This window comes from Ovis canadensis, chromosome 15, assembly GCF_042477335.2.
Source record: "Ovis canadensis isolate MfBH-ARS-UI-01 breed Bighorn chromosome 15, ARS-UI_OviCan_v2, whole genome shotgun sequence".
NCBI classification, from domain to species: Eukaryota; Metazoa; Chordata; class Mammalia; order Artiodactyla; family Bovidae; genus Ovis; species Ovis canadensis.
Genome location: NC_091259.1, coordinates 47738349 through 47757945, shown reverse-complemented (window position 1 = coordinate 47757945; position 19597 = coordinate 47738349). Strand labels below are relative to the sequence as shown.

Below are 19597 nucleotides of genomic sequence, written 5' to 3'. Positions count from 1 at the left end.
GGAATAGGCCAAGTCACGATTTGAACTCAGATCTTTTTGAATTCTAAGCCATTGTTCTTTCAGACGGGGTTTCATCTGGCAGAGGCTAAAGTGGTTTTTAAGCAACAGGCTTCATGTCAGTGTATGGGGTAGACAACCTGTCACCACCCCGATGCCCCTTGGAACTGGGCAGACAGCCCCTTCTTCCCATAATCCCTCAGCCTCCACATTTTAGACATAAGATGATTTTTAAACTTTTAGCCATCGGTGGAAACAGTGTGGGCTTAATTTGGGATTGATGCTGTGCTGATAATCAGTAAGACAGGGGCAAGATGCGTTCCTAGCTGCAGAGCTGCTGCGTCCCCACCTGGAGGGAGTCAGGACGGCCGAGGAGAATAAGGCTGCCTGTCACCTGCCTGCCTTGCTGCTGCCTTCATCTCCCATGGGCATTTTATGCTAAAGATGCTCTCCTTCATCTTCCTAACCAGCCCTTCCTGGGAAGGGGGCTCAGCCCCATGAGCCTGGTAGGAGAGGTACCTGTCCCTACTCGATCTGCACTTCCTTGTTCAGCTCTGGAGTCTAATAGTCAGGGGGGCAGGGATGAGCATCCTCACCAAGCTCCTGGTGCAGTCAGGTTGATAGCCTCTGTCTTCTTGGTCTCCCAAATAAACTCACTGTTAAAAGTTGAAGTCATCCCAATAGACAAAAAGGAGAGCTTCTGAGCGGGGTGGGGATGGCAGGAAATATCCAGACCCACAAGAGGGGCCTTGCTTTGTCTTAGGTGGTATGACCAGGCTTCCTGGAGGAGGTGGCTGTTGACTGACCATCTCTGGACCTGTGCTTGCTGAGCTTGCCCAGCCAGGCCCCTCCCCATTTCTCCACATGCTCAGCAGTCAGAGGATTTCTGTTCTCTCGGGTGAACAGGCCTGTGGCCCTCCTATGAAGACTGGAGTTGAGTTTCGTTTCTGTCCTCCCCTGGAGTTTGAAAAAGCAGTTTACTCATAGGCAGGGCCAGAGCCTGGTATGGCTTCCAGGGTGCCCTCCTGCCTGTGAGCCTGTCTTGACTTTCCTCAGAAGGGTGTGGGAGAATTCTTTAGGCTAATGATTTTCTAGCCTTTTTAAAGTAGCAAAATTCACATTTCAAATTGAAATCTTACTTGAAAATTTCAATATATGAAAATGTAAAAGCTGTTTTAATTAAAACTCTCACTCTCTCATCCTTAGCAGCAGCCTCTTTGGCTGTTCTGTTGAATAAAGTTTGAAAACCCACTGCTTTAGACAGAAGGTAAAGGAAAGGGCCATCCCTTTCAGCCGTTCTTCTGGCTTTCTTTATACCAGACAGCTTGGGGATCCCACTGAAAGCCCACATCTTCTGAGTCCCATAGCCTATTCTGCCATATTCTTCTGAAGGAAACAGGCTGGAGAGAGAGTGGTTATTCTTATGTCACAGTCACAGATGAGCCATTCTAGCTACAGAGGTCACACTCCTGAAAATCTGTTAGGATGAGTTTCAGAGATTGGCTTTAGGCTTTTGCTAAGTGCAGTGTTTCCCAAAGTGCTTGTTTGTGAGCCAGATCACCCCCAAAATGTGTGGACTTTAATTTTTGCTTAAAAAATGGTTTTAATAGAAGTTTAAGATTTCCATGTAGATTTGAACTTTAAAAGCACAGAAATGATTACCTAATGCAGTCCAGTAACTGTTCCATTGAGAACCTATGTGTTCTAGACCCTTTAGTTGGGTCTGAAAAGTTGAATAAGCACAGTCTCTGTTCCCGAAGAACATTTGTCTTTTCTGTTATTTTTGGCCACATTTGGGGAAAATACAAGATTCCCAGTGGATTGTCTCCAGCTAGGGGACTCTGCAGTAGATATTTAACAGAGTGGTACAAAGTTCGAGCAGTGAAAGAATGATTAATTCTGAGTGTGGGAGAATTAGAGAAAGCTCCATGGAGGAGGTGCCCTTAGAACTGTGCTTGGAGGAAGGCAGAGACTTCCCACAGAGAATGGGGGGCTGGGGAACCATGAGGAACAGCTTCTAGCTGGAGGCAGGAATGAGGCTAGAGGAGTGAGGTTCGAGTGAGGAGCCTGGGGAGCATGCTGTGGAAAAGACCCCTCCAGCCATTTTCAGAGGACGGCTAGGAGAGAGGGAGGCTGCTGGCAGGGAGGCTAATTCAGGGGCTTCTGTAAGCGGGAGGGAGGTGTGGGCGTGGACCAGGGTTAGGGGCCCCACTCAGCACTTACCCTTCCTTATTGTCATCACTGGCTGGTCCTCACTTCAGTCCTCTCCACTGCTGTGTCCACTTTCTCACTCATTGTTTCTGAACAGCAAATTTTATTTAAAAGTTCCACTCCTCTTATTAAGTCTGGAAAGTGTACATGGAAACTTTTCAATAGCAGCATTTAAAACTTAGGTTCTTAAAGGCTGGGTTCTCTTAAAGGAATAGCCATTATCTGAGAGTGTCCATCAAAATTAACTATGATGTTTTTGTTGCTGAACAACAAATAGTTAATAAGTACAGAGAATAACATATTAAACATTCATGTTTGCACAATCCAGAAATGATTATTTTCATTACATTTCCTTTTAAGTTTTATTTTTTTTTAGCTGAAGGAAATCAAGGGCAAAACATTATTCTTACTTTTTCTGATTTCCTCTGCCCATTGTCCTTCCTCAATTAGTCTCAGCCTCCCCCCGCTCCGCCCTGTGACCCATCATTGTCTTTCCTTGCCACTTACTCTTTCCCTGAGAAAGTCATATCCAGTGAAAATTATATCTTTTTCTTTTGACTTTATCCTAAAACTGATCTAGATTTTTTTTTAAACCTGTTGTCTACTGTGAACTTGTCCTAAAGCCATTGGCCCCAATGTGAAACTATTCATCTACAATTTCTCCTGGCCTGAGCCAGGACAGACTTGACCAACAGTTCAGGAGGGCCTTGGACACAGACTGCAACCATGAGAGAGAGATGCAAAGGGCAAGGAAAACTAGGGGATAGTTGGAGAGTTCAAGGAGTGATGTTTGGAGAGAAGAGCCAGGAAAGACTAGGGCAGTAAGGGGAAGGGGTGAAAGGGTCAGCAGAGTGCAGGTGAGATTCAGAAGCCCTGAGACAGATGGGAAATGCAGGGCATTTGTAGCCAGAGTGCCAGGATATGGGACATGAAACATGTATTTGCAGTTTGGGGTTTTGTTTTGTTTTTAATTTTCTTGACCAAAATGTCTAAACTACAAGTCAGAATGTGATAACTACTGCTCTAGACAACACTCAGTTCTCTTAGTGAGGAGAGGACCACATGTTTGACCCCTATCCAGACACAATTCTTTTGACCCATCAGTCTTCTGATGCTTGGTTCTAGTTATGAAGTAGAGGATACAAAAAGTACAGTGAAGTCGCTCTTTGCAATTCCATGGACTGTAGCCTACCCGGCTCCTCCATCCATGGAATTTTCCAGGCAAGAGTACTGGAGTGGGTTGCCATTTCCTTCTCCAGGGGATCTTCCCAACCCAGGGATTGAACCCAGGTCTCCTGCATTGCAGGCAGACGCTTTTACAGTCTGAGCTACCAGGGAAGCCTCAAAGGGGAAGATGGACTCATGCATTTCCAGCATGCAGATGGCTTGTAGGTTTGGAGCATGCATCAAGCAATTCCAAGGACACCGACTGAGGGACTGCTCTTGGACCTTGTGTCACCAGCTGCGTCTACAGCAGTGTTACCCGCCCTGGCTTCATATATTGTCTGCCGTCTCCTCCCCTTCCACCTAGTTTATCCCTTCTTTGGAATCTGTATTTGAACAGTGAGAGGCAGCAGCCTGTCTGGAAAACAGTGTGGTGTGATCTGAGGACCAGCCTGCAATTGCAGAAAGTATTCTCTACTTTAAATTATTTCACTTACTATTATTTCATCAAAAGGTCTTTAACTGTTTTGTTTTTCTTTTGTTAAAGCTGCAGGGATTTATCATCCCAGCATGTAGAAAGACTGAAGGAAGGAACAGAAAGAGAAAGAAAGATTGTAGAAATACTATCTGTGCACTAAGCAGTCTTTTCTTTCCTACTCAGAGTTCCTAGAGTTTCCTGCTCTGAGTCTCTAAATGTTCATTTGTCCCCAGAGCATGTCCAGTCCCTGCCCAGAGGCCTCTTTCCATGATAGAAGCAAAAAGGCAGCCCTTGATTTGCTGGCGTCAGAGGCTTGTGTGAGCAGCAGCCCGCCTCACAGGCCACCACCACGCTGTGGACCGCCTTTGTCTTACCCTGAAGGTGGACCAGGCCACTGCTGTCTGGGTGTGTTTTGGTGAATGCCTGACTCTGGATAGTCCTCAGAGGAAGGGAAGTCTTCGTTCTGTCCTGACCTCAGCAGGAATACATCTTAGGCAGTAGACGTGTTCGTGTCAAGCTCTGGATTGTATTGAAGAAAAGCCTGCTCTTGCTGACATTGCATCATCCCAATAGAGCAGAAAAAGGCCTGAGCTCCTCTGATTGTGTCTGGTCGCTGGTGACTAATTTATGAGCTCCATGTGCTCCCCGGGGCCATTTTCTTCATTCTCACCCTGGTGGCCTTTGTCATTTGATTTCTGAGCAGGCCGTTCTTTCCAATCTGCGGTTCCTTCCAATAAGCAGAGAGCTTAAAGTTCAAATTGTTGATTTAATCCTCTTGATAAGTTCAAGAACTTTGCTAGGGCTCTGCTGCAGCCACATGGCTGAATCCTGACCAAGTCACCACTGATTCTTCCCAGGAATGGGCCTGCCCGCAGGGAAGACACACTTCCCTCCATCCTGAGGTGTTCCCTGTGGCCCACTGGGCTGCTTCGCTCCTTCCAGTGCTGGCTGTCAGCAGAACACACAGCAAAAGAAGCCTGAAACTACCATGTCCTTTGTCTCAGCACCAGCTGAGACACTTGGTCTTGTCGCGGGATTTGGGAAATGATACACCGCCTCTCCTGGCATCTCCTCCCAGTCTTCAGGGAGTTCTACATTCATGACATGTACCCTCTCTCCTCAACACGATTTTCATTACCTTGTTTCCATTTGCCTGGGTTAAGACCAAGATTGGGGACAGTTAATTGCTTGTGCTTAGAGGCGATGGAGTTAGAACCTCTCGTCAACCATGTGGTGATGCAGAACTTACAGTGTAAACTGAGGAAGTGCATCCATTTACTTCTCTATTCTGTGTCAGCTGAGCCAGGTCGGATTTTCTCTGTAAGGGCAGCAGCAGAAACAGCCTCGTTCTACGTTTTTTCCCCTTCATAGAGAAATCCCATTATTAATTGGCCTCTGATATAGACAGTGCCCTAGAATCACATTGAGCCCAGAGATGATGTACTCCGGACCGGGGCTTTTAAGCATTTCAGGTCTCAAGCAGACTTGAGCCTGGATGGTGGGCCACATGGGCCCTAAAGATGTCACGTCCAGAGAGTAGCAAGTGCACACACACAGTGGCACTGTGTGGTCAGAGTGCTTGACGCAATTCTCAGGGAGTTCCTCAAGGTGGCTGTTGCCCACACTTTGCATACGAGGATGCAGAGGCTTGCCGTGGTGGCTAAGGGACTCACGCAGGGTCACAAGTCTGAATTTCACCCCAGGGCTATCTGTTGCCACAGACCAAGCTCTCCGTGTGATATCACGTTGCCTTCTTACGGGGTCCTTGCTGGTCAAGGATGAGGGCTTGTTGCCCTGGCTCAAGTTGCTTTGCATCGTCTCCCTCAACCGAGCCCTATTTTCATTGTGCCTGTTTGAATTAAATAGAGAAGATGAGTGGTGGGAGCTGGTACATTCTGGCTTTTCAAGGGAGATTTGCCTCCCACTTCTTGCTGTCACCTCCCAGGGAAATGGGCTAAAGGTCAGAAAGGTGCCTTCTTCCCAAAACCCGGACCTGGCATTAGATGACCTAAATCCCAGGCTTCCTGGTAGAGGCACCAGGCTCACCTACAAATCACCTGGGCCCTCATCTGCAATCCTTTATGATGCTAAGCCGCACATCACAATGAAAGGCACCACTATCGACAATTACAGAATGCTAAATATAGCCCAGTACATTTAAAAATGGACAATGGTAAAAGCCTTGAAAATTTTTTTCTTTGATGTGAATGGAGTCTTTGGCATTTGGAAATACAATAAGTTGAATTAATTGCTCCTCATTACATGTCAAGTCAGGAGAAGTATGAATGTGCCTTGTCTCCTCAGCATTAGCTGTGGCCCGACCGGAATAGGCCCTTTTGTACTTACTCCTGCTTTCTCTAATAATAAGCAAATTAGAGATCATGGCTAGAAAAATTCAAGTGCCCTCCATCCTTTCTCCAAAACCATCATAGACTCTTGTAGTGTTTATCTGCTCAGGAGCAACTGCTAATAATTGCAGAGGTCATGTGAATCTACATAGTGTAAGATTAGAAACAACATCTGCAAAATTACTTCTTAGGAAAGGGTTCTATTTTGTCTTCTTCTGAAAAAGTGATTTTCAAGCAAATTGCTATCTTTCTTCTCATGTACTGTATTTTCATACTGCTGAGAGAAGTATATTTGGAGAAAAAACATTTAATAGCTCTCAGAAGTTTTTGAATCCAAGGTCTTTTTTCTTTTTGATTGTACATGTTTTTCCTGATATGTTGGTGGACTTTCATATGAATACATTAGTTTGGAGTCCTTAAGCAAGAGTGTGTTCATTCAGACTTCATATACAGTCGCTACAATATTGTACGTACAAGCAGGTGCCGTTTTTTATTATCTTTAACATTAGTTTATAGCTAATGCCTAAAAATTATGAGATAATTGATTCTCCAGAAAAATCCAAAGCTGAGAAAACAGAGGGGAGACAGGGGTCCCCAACTTTGCAGAGACTGGTTCATAAAATATCCTTGAGTTTGCAGAGCACACCAGTCCAGCCATGTCCCTCTGTGGTAGGTTGCCTTCCTGTCACGGTTGTTACATGAAGACATTTTCCAAACATCGTGTACATTTCAACCATAGGAAGGAGGCAGTCAGCTGAACCCAGAGTTGTAGTGGCAGCCTTGCTCTGCTTCATAAAATATGAAAATCTGTGTACTTAGTAACAATAAACAGTTTGACAGGCTTCAGACTGAGGAGTTTATGTCTGCCACTGCCTGCTGGATCCCCCATGGTGGGGGTGGGGAGGCTGCTGACAGCGCAGAGTGCCAGGAATGGGGCAGGAAGAGTCGAGTGGGAACCGAGACGCGCACCCCACCTGGGGGTGATTCCTGTGCCTTCGCTCTCAGGCCACATAGGCCGTTTGTTCTTAGCACTCCATCAATAGACTGAGACCCGTGTTTCCTGTTCCGTAAATAATTCCCACGTTTCAGGTTGTGGGCTTGAGTTAGGGTTTGATTGGATAAGGGAGATCTGCCTTTTCTTTCCCCACTTCTGCTTTTTGTGGCCTCATTCTTTACAGTCTTAGGAAGAGAGGGGCTTAAAATCAGCAAAAAGGTGTCAGTGTGAAGTTGTCCAAGCTTTTTCCTAGGGCATGTTTTTTTTTCACGCATGCTTATACGTACACATGCGTACACTCTGTATTTCCTGTAATCTAAGACATCATAGATTATAGCTCAGCATTGACTTAATCACGGTTTTCAAGATAAAACAATGTGTTCATCCCTTGTAAATCCCATCACATCCCAGAAACGTTAGTGTGAAAACATCATAGAATAAAAATTAATGTGGTATACAAATGTCACAGATATCGTTGACTTTACTTAAGCTACTGTTGTTTGGACAGATTAGCAACCGCACCCTCTTTATTCTGCGGGTAAGTGGTGATGACAGAGTGCAGTGCAGTGTTTAAAAGTCCAAGATATTAGGCCAGAATGACGCAGAGAAGTCATTTACTCAGGTCTGACACTGACAGTTATAATTTCTCCAGAGCCAGGCATGTATCTCTAGGCTGAAAATGACAGTTTAGAGATCCTTCTATTAAAATCTCCCAGCTCAGTGTCCTTTTGTGCTCCCATTTCAGGATAAGTAGATCTACAGCCCCGCTCTCCATTCTGATTTCCAGATAGCCCTGGTGGTGCTTATTATCTGCATGGTTGCTTTAGATTTTAAACAAAAAATTGTAATCTTCTTAATTTTCCAATGTATATAATAGAGGGGAGATGTTATAAAATGAAATGAGTACTCAGAATGTCAGCACTACAAAAAGTAGGAAATCACTGGTATAGACATTTTAGTCCATTTGTAGAAAATTGCCTATTCTCAAATAGGTAGGTCAAGTGCAGAAAGAACCTCTACTCGAGATAAAATTTCCTCTCCGCACTTGGCTTTCTCTCTATTAGGACAGGCGGCTGAGAGCTGCCTAAATTTTAACATCTTGCTGTCTTTTCACTAGTGGTTTTCTGGCTATATGTATCAGGACATATTTGCTTATAATAGAAGTCAGAGTCATAGCTACAAATACTTTTAGAACCAGAAGACCTTTAGAAAATAAAGTGCAACTCTTTTCTTCCTAGATGAAGAAAATTAGAGTGTTAAGTAATTTGCACAAGGTACCATTAATGTCTGGTGGAGGGCAGGTTTGAGACCAGGTCTCCAGACTCCCCAGCAGGTATGCCTTTTACTGACAGAGAGTAGGTTGGTGTGGTCAAAGCAATAGATTTGCTCTCCTGCTTTTGAACTTCTTTTTTCACCTGGGTACCTGGTGGAATGCTGGATAATAAGAGAGCCAAACCTGACTTTATTTAACAAAACACCGTATTCTGAAACCTTCTGAAGCTTTGTGACCTAAACAGTAAAGGTGGTGACTTTTCTCCTTTCCTCATTGACTGATTTCCCTGTTAAAAAAGTATCAAACTTTTATGAACATTTCGAAGAACTTTTCCATCAGCCTAGCATAGGGAAACGTCTCAGGCAACTGAGATGTTAACTGCATAAGAGTGGGTTATGAAGATGTAGGGACTTACCTACATTTGGACCTGGACCTGATAGTTCCTGGTCACTCCACCCAACTGTGCACAAACACACTGTGTGTTTGGGTGAGCAGAACTCCCCCTGTCATCAGCATTTCATAAACAGAACTCTCATGTTTGAATACACCACCACCCCCCCCCCATCCCCCTGCCCCATTGCGTAGTTTTGGAATAGAGCCAAGCCCACAGCTCTTTATAGTTATTCCACAGGGTTGGCATCAGCCAGGCAGACAAGAAACCTGGGTTGCCGTTTTCTCGGCTACGCCTACCTGGGCCCTGGAAAGATTGTTAAGTCTTGTGGCTCATTGGGAAAGGACCTGGGGTTATACCTGGGCCATTCCTTCAGTTTCAAAAATCACCTTGAGAGTATTGATAACCACTTATTGGGGGTTAAATGACTTGGGGGCTGGAGTCCAAAGTAACCATCCAAAGAGAAACCCACAGGCATGTACTGATGTCAAGGTGCTCTTGACAGAGAAGGAAGTAAGTGTGACTGAGCCAGGCTTCCCGTTTATAATACCTGGGCACCCTCTGAGAGGGTGGCCAGGCAGGTGGGACTGCAGGACCAGCTGTGGGTAGACTGATGAGCCCTGAGATCTCATGTGTCGGGCTCAGTTTGGCTGTAGGGCATTTACACACACATAGTTTATCATAGAATTCCACTGACTTCAAAATTTGTCTGTTTTCCTCCTGGCATCTCATTGTCTGAAATGTTTTGGGTCTTAAAAAAAAAGTTGCCAGAGGAATCTAGCTTTAGTTTAAAAACTTCAGCAGATTAGCAAATGGAGCTTCAGTTTGAAGAAATGCCATCTGACCAGAGGCAGCAAGGGCATCACTTCAGTCCTGGGGCCCAGTAGTCCTACAGGCACCCAGGACCCTCGTGGTGCCATTCAGTTGCCACAGTGCCCTGGCCATGGGTATCCCCAATAGCTGTTAGATAAGGCTCATTTTCCAGTTGACAGCCAGGAAAATGTATACAGTATAAAATTGTATGCAAGTCTTAGGTCTTTTTCTAAGGGTTAATATACTCCTTTGAACATTCACATGGTGTTCCTGGTAGTTATGGGGCAAAGTGGTGTCTGTGCCTTGGGACCACCTGATTGATCATCTTGGAACCTCTAGTTCTTGTCTTGTAGGCTTTGATTTTTCTCCCTCCTCCTCTTGGCCTTCCTTTGGTACCTCAGCATGTTTATTCATCACCTTTGGGTAAATCTGTAAACACTGAAGCCACCTCTCAGCTGGTACCCAGTGTCTCAGCCTGAAGCTCCCCTTGACCTTCACTCTGTCTGAACTCTGAATGGCAGCTGTGGCGAGTGCTCTTTCTGCTTTGATGTCACCATTTTGCTCCTGCTTTGATGGGGTCTGGGCCCAGTGTGTAGGGTGTATAAACCTCCTGCAAGCATCCGGGAGCCTCAGCAGGTTCACTGAGTGTGAATCCCTGGCCCTACTGTCAGGGCGTGTCACACACCAGGGGCCTGACCATTTTTCCATCTGTCCTGGGGAAGCCTTGGAATCAACTCAGAGGAGCTAGGAGCTGGTTGGTAATTGTCCTTCTAGATAGTTACCCAGGTCACGCATTTCTCCTAAAATGTCGGGGGGAGGGGAAAAACCCACACTCCTACACGATTTATTGTACCGTCTGTTTGTATACGTGTATATTTTTTAACTAAGAAGAAAAACCTGCCTTTGTACGCAATCCTTTTAACAAATTGTTTATTGTTGTATCCAGGTAACAAGCATGGTAAGTATTTTCACCAAATTGAGTATTCTGTACTTGAGCTGTGCTTGGCAGACTTTTTGGCAAGCTGTGTGTTACCAGCCTTGGCTTTCCTAGAAAAGACCCTTTTAGGAAAAGGAGAAACCACGTCCCTGGTAGAACCCCCTGCGTCCTTGCTACAGAGTGAACCCGCCTAGCCTTCGACCCCGGCGGGGATACCTGAGAAAGCATGTCCCCCGCCAGCATGCTGCTTGGCCCCATCCTGGCGCCGCCGCCCCGCTGCTTCTGAGCCCCCCACCAAGCGTCTGCCAGGGCTCCCAGGCCGCACACAGATGGGCCCCCCGGCACTGCGGATGGTCCCACCCCAGATCCACAGCCATGCCTCTTCTCTCGCCCTCCTCCCATCTGTGTGCTTCAAAGCAGGGCCGTTTCTTGTTTTTGTTTTTTTCCCCCCTTGTTTCTTTGAGTCTGTTAAGTAATTGGAGACATCTCCTTTTGGAAGCTGGAAAAATAAATACATTGTCCACTGTCCTCAGAGGCTTCCCATTCTGTTGTAAAATGGATTAAAAAAGAATTTTTTTTTAAAAAATCTTGCTACTGGGTGTTCTCAGTAAACGTTCAGTTTCAGTAGGTTGAGGCCGTTTTAGCCTTCTGGCTGTGTTCGTTTATCCATGCATGTCTGCTTTTCCAGCCTCCTTTGTGGCTCTGTATTTTAGCCCCGTGCTCGCGGCTGTGCCTGTTTAAGCCGCCTGGTAGCCGTGCACTGTGTATTAAGTCTGTGTGTACTGTCGCCTTCAAGGATCAGACTGCAAAGGATAAGGCCCTGCAGCACATGGCCGCCATGTCGTCGGCCCAGATCGTCTCGGCCACTGCCATTCACAACAAGCTGGGGCTGCCTGGGATCCCACGCCCCACCTTCCCGGGGGCGCCGGGGGTAAGTCACAAGCTGGGTCTGGTAGCGATGGCCCCTGAGCACATGGAGCCGACGTGGCCGAGCGGGAAATCATCTACCTGGCACTTCCTGTTAATTGTGCCAGGTGTAAGAGAGGGGAAGGACCACCTTGTGGAGCCCTGATGCTAGGTGCAAAATGGTGAGAAAAGCAGGGAGCTAGGGAGAGGCGGAGAGAGAGAGGGAAGAAGTAGGGGGATCTTAGTCCCTGAAGACATGGAATTAAGTATCACTTTACAGCACCATTCCAGGTTGTGATCTGCCTCTCCATTTCTGTCATTTTATTCCTGGCCCTTAGTCTCTGTTCCTGTGTCCTTGGGGTCACTTAATGGCAACTAGCCTCTAAAGAGGCAAAAGTATTCTATACTACTATTTTCCTTTTGCACCTGCCAAAGGCTGAGAAGCTTAATGTTGTGGTCTCATTTAATCTTCACGGTAATCTTAAATGCCTCTTACTGTTACTGCCATTTTACAGATGAGAAAACTGAAGTTAATTAGTAACAAAACAAGAGTTTGGGTAACTCGATCATAATCACTTGGAGAGCCATGTCGGGGCTCAAACCCAAGGCTGTCCGAATCCCTTGACATCTGCTGCCACTCCCGGAGGCTGTCAGCAGGCACCAGGGCCTAGGAAAACCCATAGCAAAGGAGGTGTCTGCATTTTCCTGGTTCTGAGCTGTGTCCTCTCCCCAGGCTGTGAGCTATGGAGGCAGAGTGTCACGTACGAAGTGTTGCACAATGGAGGGAGGAAAGGAAGGGCGGGTGGGCACATAGATGAAGCAGTCAGATGGAATATTTGTAAACCCTTTGTAATGCACCCAGATTCCTATTGGGTGTCAAGTGAACTCTTAAAGAGCTGGTGCCTGCCCCCAGGGAGGTTAACATCTTCTGCAGGACAGCAACCTGTGGTATCTGCATTTAGGCTATGTCACTTGGCAACTGTGTTTAGCAGGGATTGCAGTGCATAGACATCCTGAACAGTGCTTTAAGGTGAATTCCTAATCCTAAAGCTCTTTGTATTTTGCCTTCCAGTTCTGGCCAGGAATGATACAAACAGGGCAGCCTGGATCATCACAAGAGTAAGTCTGAGGAGGGGCCGGCACTGACAACCAACCAGGGGCTGGTCACAGCCCACCCCAGACTGAGGTTTCCTGGCACCAGACTTCCTGGGGCCTTGTGGAGGGGGGGTGCGGTGGGAGGGAGATATAACCTGAGATCACCGACATCACCCCCCACTGTTATCTCCTGAGGCCAGTAGCAGGAAAGAGATGCTCAAATTTGGGAGACATGTAAAGACCTCACTCCCACCTTCAGTATTAGTGGTCCTGCAGCTGGCAACAGGAGGAGGGTCTCCGTCCTTTCATGGCTTTGAGGGGGCAGAGCCTGGGGTCCTCCTGAGAGAGGACAGTGGAGGTGATCCTATAGTCCATTTTCTTCCCGCTTTCCCTGTAGTGGGGGAAGCTAATAGAAAATCCGACTGATGCTTTGAGAGCATGGGAGGTAAGCTCAGTAAGCCGGAAGGCGAGGACAGATTGGGGATAAAAGCAGAAAGGAAGGAGCCTTTTCCTGTATATTCTCAAAGGAAATGGAGCTATTTGGTCCAGAGAAAGAGAACCTGAAACATGTCCCAAGCCTTGCCTGCCCATGATGACTGTTGACCTTGGTCTCTGCAGGGACCAGAAGCAAGGTTCAGAGGTAGATGCCACAGTGCATGCAAGGATAGCTGACATCTGCCCTACCTGTGCTGTGGAACTGGCATGAGGCTTGGTGGTGTGGTCATCGGCACCCAGCCAGTCCCTCTCGTTTGCACAGCACAGCTGGGTCTCCATCTTGGTAGAGCTCTGCCTGGGCTCTGCTACCACCTGCAGATAGGGAAGCTCACAGTGAGGAGTCCCTAGCCCTGGGAGGCCCCGACCAGATCTAGCAAGTAGCTGCTGCTACAGTCATGGTTTCTGACTCTCTCTGTCCTCTGTCTCTCTCCAGCGTCAAGCCCTTCGTGCAGCAGGCCTACCCCATCCAGCCAGCAGTCACGGCCCCCATTCCAGGTGAGTCTCTGAGGAACCCTCTCACTTTGTTCTCCAGCTGCACAAACTCCCTCCCCTGCAGGGCCATGGACACCCCTTTCTTGCCACCACCCTCCTCAAGGCAGGGTTAGCCCAGAGCTCAGGAGGGTCACCAGTGTCCCCTCCCAGGTCCTGCTTTGCCTCCGTCATCTCTAGAGAGCTCTTCTGATGGGCTTTTCTTAAAAAAACAACAGGAAGCCTGATCACTTTCACTCAGGGCCCTGGGTCACCCTTGAAAGGAGAAGTTGCTCTGGTTCCTTCCTCCTCATAAACAGGCCACATTGGGCAATCTTAGTCTTGTGGGCAGATGGTTTTATTCACTGTTTTTTAGAGAAGTGTATTTCAATTCTGAGTATCCTTTCTTTAAAGGAGTGCTTACATGGAAGCCCAGCTAGAAAACATGCATCTGGCCAGCCTGCCTGCCTCCCAACACGCACGCACGCGCGCGCGCACACACACACACACACACACACTCTTCATCATAAGCTCCCAGACTGAAATGCATTCACATGTTGCCCTCTGCTCCAGCACCTCGGAGCATCCCGGGAGAATCTTTCACAGTGCTGGTGACTGCAGTCTTGCTCAGGAAGGGAGCTGGAGGAAGACAGGGAGTGCCCTCATCCCTGTCTCACAGGAGCGCTTTGCCAGCATCCACTTCCACACTTCATCTTTCGTGCCTTGGCCCCCAGTGAGGCCCTTTGCCCCAGGTCAGGTGTCCTCACCCCCAGCCCTCAAGCTGGGCTGGTACCAGCTTTAGGAAGAACCACCTGCATTGCGCTTCTCCGGTTGGCCATGCCTCTGGGCTCCTCTGCCAGAACCCACCTCTGCTGGCCTACCTCCAGCCCTGGACTCTGGTGGACAGAGCTGTTAGCTTTGCTCCTGGGTGGTCCATTTTGTAGGCCCCTGCCCCAGGGGTGGCCTGAGACCTGATGATGGGAGGCAAGGAGCTGGGTTTAAGGTAACGATCGATCGGTATTTCAGGGTTTGAACCTGCGTCAGCCCCAGCTCCCTCGGTCCCGGCCTGGCAGGGCCGCTCCATTGGCACAACCAAACTTCGCCTGGTGGAATTCTCAGCTTTCCTTGAACAGCAGCGAGACCCAGACTCGGTGAGTGTGCTCAGAGTTGGGTGCCTTTAACCTGGGCTTTGCTCCCCTTACCCTGCCTTTGGGCCTGACAGATCAGACACCCTGCGTGAAAGCAGGCCTGGGTACGGAGGGCCGAGCAGCCCTCCAATGAAGTAAAAAGGTATTTCTGTTGACAAATATGTAAAACTTTAGAGCTAAATGGTTATAGATGCTCTGGACTGCAAACTCCAGGAATTACTAGAGCAGAAGAGTAAGACTTTAACAGGCTCTTGCATTTAAAGACCTTAACACTAGGGAAGAATGAGGACAGGAGGAGGGGACGACAGAGGATGAGATGGTTGGATGGTATCACCAATTCAATAGACATGAGTTTGAGCAAACTCAGGGAGATAGTGAAGGACAGAGAAGCCTGGCGTCCTGTAGTCCACGGGTCACAAAGAGTCAGATACAACTGAGTGGCTGAACAACAACATTTGTTGAGCCCTGACCTGTGGCTGGTATTGTATAAGGCGATTAATAGATACCATCACATTTTGCTCTTAAACAACCCCATAAGGGTAGGTGCTGTCTAATACATGAGAAAACAGAGAGGTTAAGTAACTTCTCCGTAGTCACACAGTTAGTACCTGATGGATTAGAGATTCAAATTCTTGTCTTTACAACTCAAACCTAAACTCAAGCCTATTTAGCCATTTTTCATACTTCTTTTCCAAGCTGTGTTTCCTCAAGACGGCGAATTCTTAGCTTCTGAAGGAGAAGTAACAGGGTAGTACTTTAGCAGTCTGACATAGAATGCGATGCATCTTAATACCCTAAATATCCACTAAGCTAGCATCTGGACCCAGTTTGTCATTTTCCTCCTTCCCGTCTCCCCACCCCATCTAGTGCCCGTCCTCCTACTGTTCTCAGCTGGGCCCACCATTTCCCCTACACATGTGAGCCTCCCTTCTTTCCACCCGACAAGCCCAAGCCCCTTCCTTCACTCCCACTCCTTGGCTGTGAGTGCGAGCATTGCATCTGTGTGTGGGTGAGCCCAAGGCAAAAATGGAAGGAATCATGGGTTTGTCTTCGGGATCTTTACCAACTCCTTTCCATATTCTCCACCTCACCCCACCCGGCTGATCTTGGCGGCTCCCAAAAGCACACAGGGCCCCCGCTGTCTGTCCGTCTGCTCCCTTGCTGTCATTCTGATACCAGGAGAAAGCATCACGAGTGAGTTCATCATCTGTTGTAAACAACTTGGATGTGAACCACCGGAGGTGACCTCTCCCTGAGGCGTTTGTGCTTTGGCTCAGTGGGAAGCCTCTGAGGGTAGGACAGGAAGACACCACGAATAGAGGGGTTTCCACCAGCCATCACCAGAGTGGACACTCAGGAACCCACATGTGGCCCCCTGGCATTTCTGCCTATGAATTGTGAATGCTGGTAGAAAAATAGAGTCTGCTCCAAAATTAGGATAAAATGAAGAAAGAGAGGTAGTTATTGGGCCCATCGAAGCAGGCAAAGGAAAAGGAGCGTATTGAAAACCAGCCTGGAAGAGAAGACCAACCTCCTGGGTCACTCTGCACAAGTGTCTGAGTGGCTGTACCAGAAGGGTGATGGTGAGTGCCTAAATCCTTATCTGTGGGAGCATTGAAATAAACCACCAAAAAGATGACCTGTGCGACTCTTTGCTTCCTCCTCCTTCAAGGAAGTGTAGACATTTCTTTGGCTGCAGGCTGGGCTTTGGCTCAGCGCATGCTTCTCCTCTGAGTAACTCATGCTTGTGTGACGCCTCGTCGCTCACAGAATGCCCTGTCGTTGGTTGTGTCATTTTGTCCTCCGAGTGCTGGTGGAGTAGATTTTGTTTTACCCATTTTACAGGTGGAGAATCTGAGGCCAAGACACATTAAAAGATGTAGAATATTTAGCCAATGAGCAGGAGGACGCAGAGCCCAGGTCTTCTGTTTCACGATACTCTTTCACTACTATGAACCACCACCAGTGGTGAAGGTCTTGAATTGTGTGTTCGGTCTGTACTCTTGGGTGAGCAAACCTGTTTACTTGTAAACGTTCCCTTATTAGAAATAGAACTCCAAGATACTAGGAAGCACAAATCCCAAGATGTTAGTTGTTATTCTTGTTAAAAGACTCAGTATAATGTTTTATCACAAAACAAATTTTTATTTTTAATTTAAGAAGCTTATGGAGCACCCTCATGGTAACTGTCCTTCTCAGTTATGGACCTACTGGGGCCCAGAATGACCATTTTCCTCTTCTTCTAGTTGTTAGTGGTAATTGGGCTCCCCACTGTGCATCGCTGAGAAGTTCCTTTTGTCCATCCTATAAACAGTTATGAGCACCCACGTGTTCGGGGTGCTCTACCAAGAAGGCGCCTTCTGGTGCTGCCCAGCCCATCAGCAACTCTGCCCTGGTGGAGGCTGATGTCTGGTGGGTGAGGCAGTCATCCCCCATAGAGTCGCTGGGAAATGTGATGGCTAGGGGTGCTGTGAGTGGACAGGAAATTGGGCAGGCTGTGCGGAGGAACCAGCCATTATGCATAGAGGTAGAGGATCCCTATGGGCCGGGAAGAGTAAGGAAGAAGAGCATTCCAGAGGTGATGACTCTGGTGTAGATAAAGCAGGTGAAAGCTAGTGAATAGTTTAGAAAGGCAGGACCCACCAAGCCCTTGGAGTAGTGCCCAGATATGTGTGTTTCATGTACATTCAGAATTAAGAGTCTGGCTGTTTTCACTAGAGTAGACCTTTTACTGATGAATGAAAGGCTTAACTCTGTAGAACTCCAACACGTGACTTCAGTGATGACGATGATAAATGTGGTTAACTAGAGAGTGCATTTCCAGAGTAGCTGGGACAAAGGGTGTCACCCTGGACCAGCAAACTAGGTTCTCCTCCTCCTGGCTTTGTTGCTCCTCCATCACCATCTCCCGGAGTTCACTCAGACTCACGTCCATCAAGTCCGTGATGCCATCCAGCCATCTCATCATGGGCTGTCCCCTTCTCCTCCTGCCCCCAATCCCTCCCAGCATCAGAGTTTTTTCCAATGAGTCAACTCTTCTCATGAGGTGGCCAAAGTACTGGAGTTTCAGCTTTAGCATCATTCCTTCCAAAGAAATCCCAGGGTTGATCTCCTTCAGAAGGGACTGGTTGGATCTCCTTGCAGTCCCTTGCCTGTGTCCTCCTGGGGGACCATATGGACAGAGAAGGTTCAGGCCTGGCCACAGCCATTGACAGCAACCTCTCCAAGCCTCTGCTATAGAAAGAACTAGAATTCCCTACCTCTTAGGGCTGTAATATGGATGGAAAAAATCACACTGTACCACACTAATTAATTTATTTGTTTGGTCTGCCAGCACTACCCATAGCCCTTTGATTGCAGTGAGCCTGAGCTATTACAGACAGAGATTTGCAGGATCCAAAGTTAAATTTGTTTAGGACCCGTAACTATTGATCACTTTGTTGGCTTCCTTATCAAATTAACTTGCTTAATGTTTGATGTTAAATTTTAAGGATAGCATATTTGTGTTTGTTTAAATAAATGTACCAGCTGAATTTATTTTAAACGGCTCTGAAAGTTTCAGAACCAACGAAACCATTCCCATACTACACATTTTTTCAGTGTGACCTTGGACCTCAAGGGCCTTTACATGTTCATTGTAACAGCACCTTATGTTTGCAAAATAAAGCACGTATTATATAATATGAGAAGCTGGTGCTTAGAAGACTTGTCAGAATGCTTTAAAAAGTCTTGTGAATTCTCTTCCGTTTCAATTAGGTGTCTCTCTTAGTCCCAGCTATTCTGGAAATTCACTCTTCAGTTTACCACATGTATCACCACTGCCAACACTAAAGATTCTTCACAGCTCTCCCACCCCTATCAGTAGTCGTGCTGGTGATAGCCTGCACAATGCATTGTCTTACCCAGCCCTGCGACGTAGACTGCCCAGTGTTCAACCGACAGCTGACATTGGAAATGGGATTCAGAGCTAGATGTGTTGATTCCAGTAACCAAAAGTTGTTGGGTTCATTTGCATCTGATGAGTACCTGTAGCCAGCCAGAATCTACAAGAAGCCAAGGGAAGACTAATCCAGGGGAGGAGCGCCCCCTGCTGGCCTGCAGCCTCTGTAATCCAGACATTGCCCCTGAGTCAGTGGTTGTTTATATTGGTGGAGAACCAGCAAGTCAGCCCTCTGTTACCTTTGGCTCCACTAGAACCTGAGAGAAAAACAGCAGAGAGTGAAGAAAGGAAGATCTAAAAAAACAAAGACTATTTTGGAAGTGGTTCAGTTCAGTTCAGTCGCTCAGTCGTGTCCGACTCTGCGACCCCATGAATCGCAGCACGCCAGGCCTGCCTGTCCATCACCATCTCCCGGAGTTCACTCAGACTCACGTCCATCGAGTCCATGATGCCATCCAGCCATCTCATCCTCTGTCATCCCCTTCTCCTCCTGGCCCCAATCCCTCCCAGCATCAGAGTTTATTCCAATGAGTCAACTCTTCGCATGAGGTGGCCAAAGTACTGGAGTTTCAGCTTTAGCATCACTCCTTCCAAAGAAATCTCAGGGCTGATCTTCTTCAGAATGGACTGGTTGGATCTCCTTGCAGTCCAAGGGACTCTCAAGAGTCTTCTCCAACACCACAGTTCAAAAGCATCAATTCTTCAGCACTCAGACTTCTTCACTGTCCAACTCTCACATCCATACATGACCACAGGAAAAACCATAGCCTTGACTAGACGGACCTTAGTCGGCAAAGTAATGTCTCTGCTTTTGAATATGCTATCTAGGTTGTGGAAGTGGTTAGTAATGCTTAAAGGCACACTTTCTACAGGATTTCAGTGTTGCTTTATCAAAGGACTTTCAGTGTTAAGTGCGAGATCTTCCATCTAGGGTGGCCT

General features: G+C 47.3%; 1 protein-coding gene across 9 annotated transcripts in view; it reads left to right on the top strand.

Annotated features, from left to right (window-relative positions):
- The window catches only part of TEAD1 (TEA domain transcription factor 1), a 260791-nt gene that overhangs the window by 195476 nt on the left and 45718 nt on the right, over window positions 1-19597 (top strand). For 8 of the 9 annotated variants that reach the window (XM_069554347.1, XM_069554348.1, XM_069554344.1 and 5 more), the window contains 4 exons: window positions 11403-11537; window positions 12585-12631; window positions 13536-13597; window positions 14597-14721. In XM_069554347.1, coding sequence (XP_069410448.1) covers window positions 11403-11537; window positions 12585-12631; window positions 13536-13597; window positions 14597-14721 — 369 coding nt within the window. Of the gene's footprint in view, window positions 1-10571; window positions 10628-11402; window positions 11538-12584; window positions 12632-13535; window positions 13598-14596; window positions 14722-19597 lie in introns of those variants that run through there. The other variant, XM_069554353.1, reaches the window with a different exon arrangement.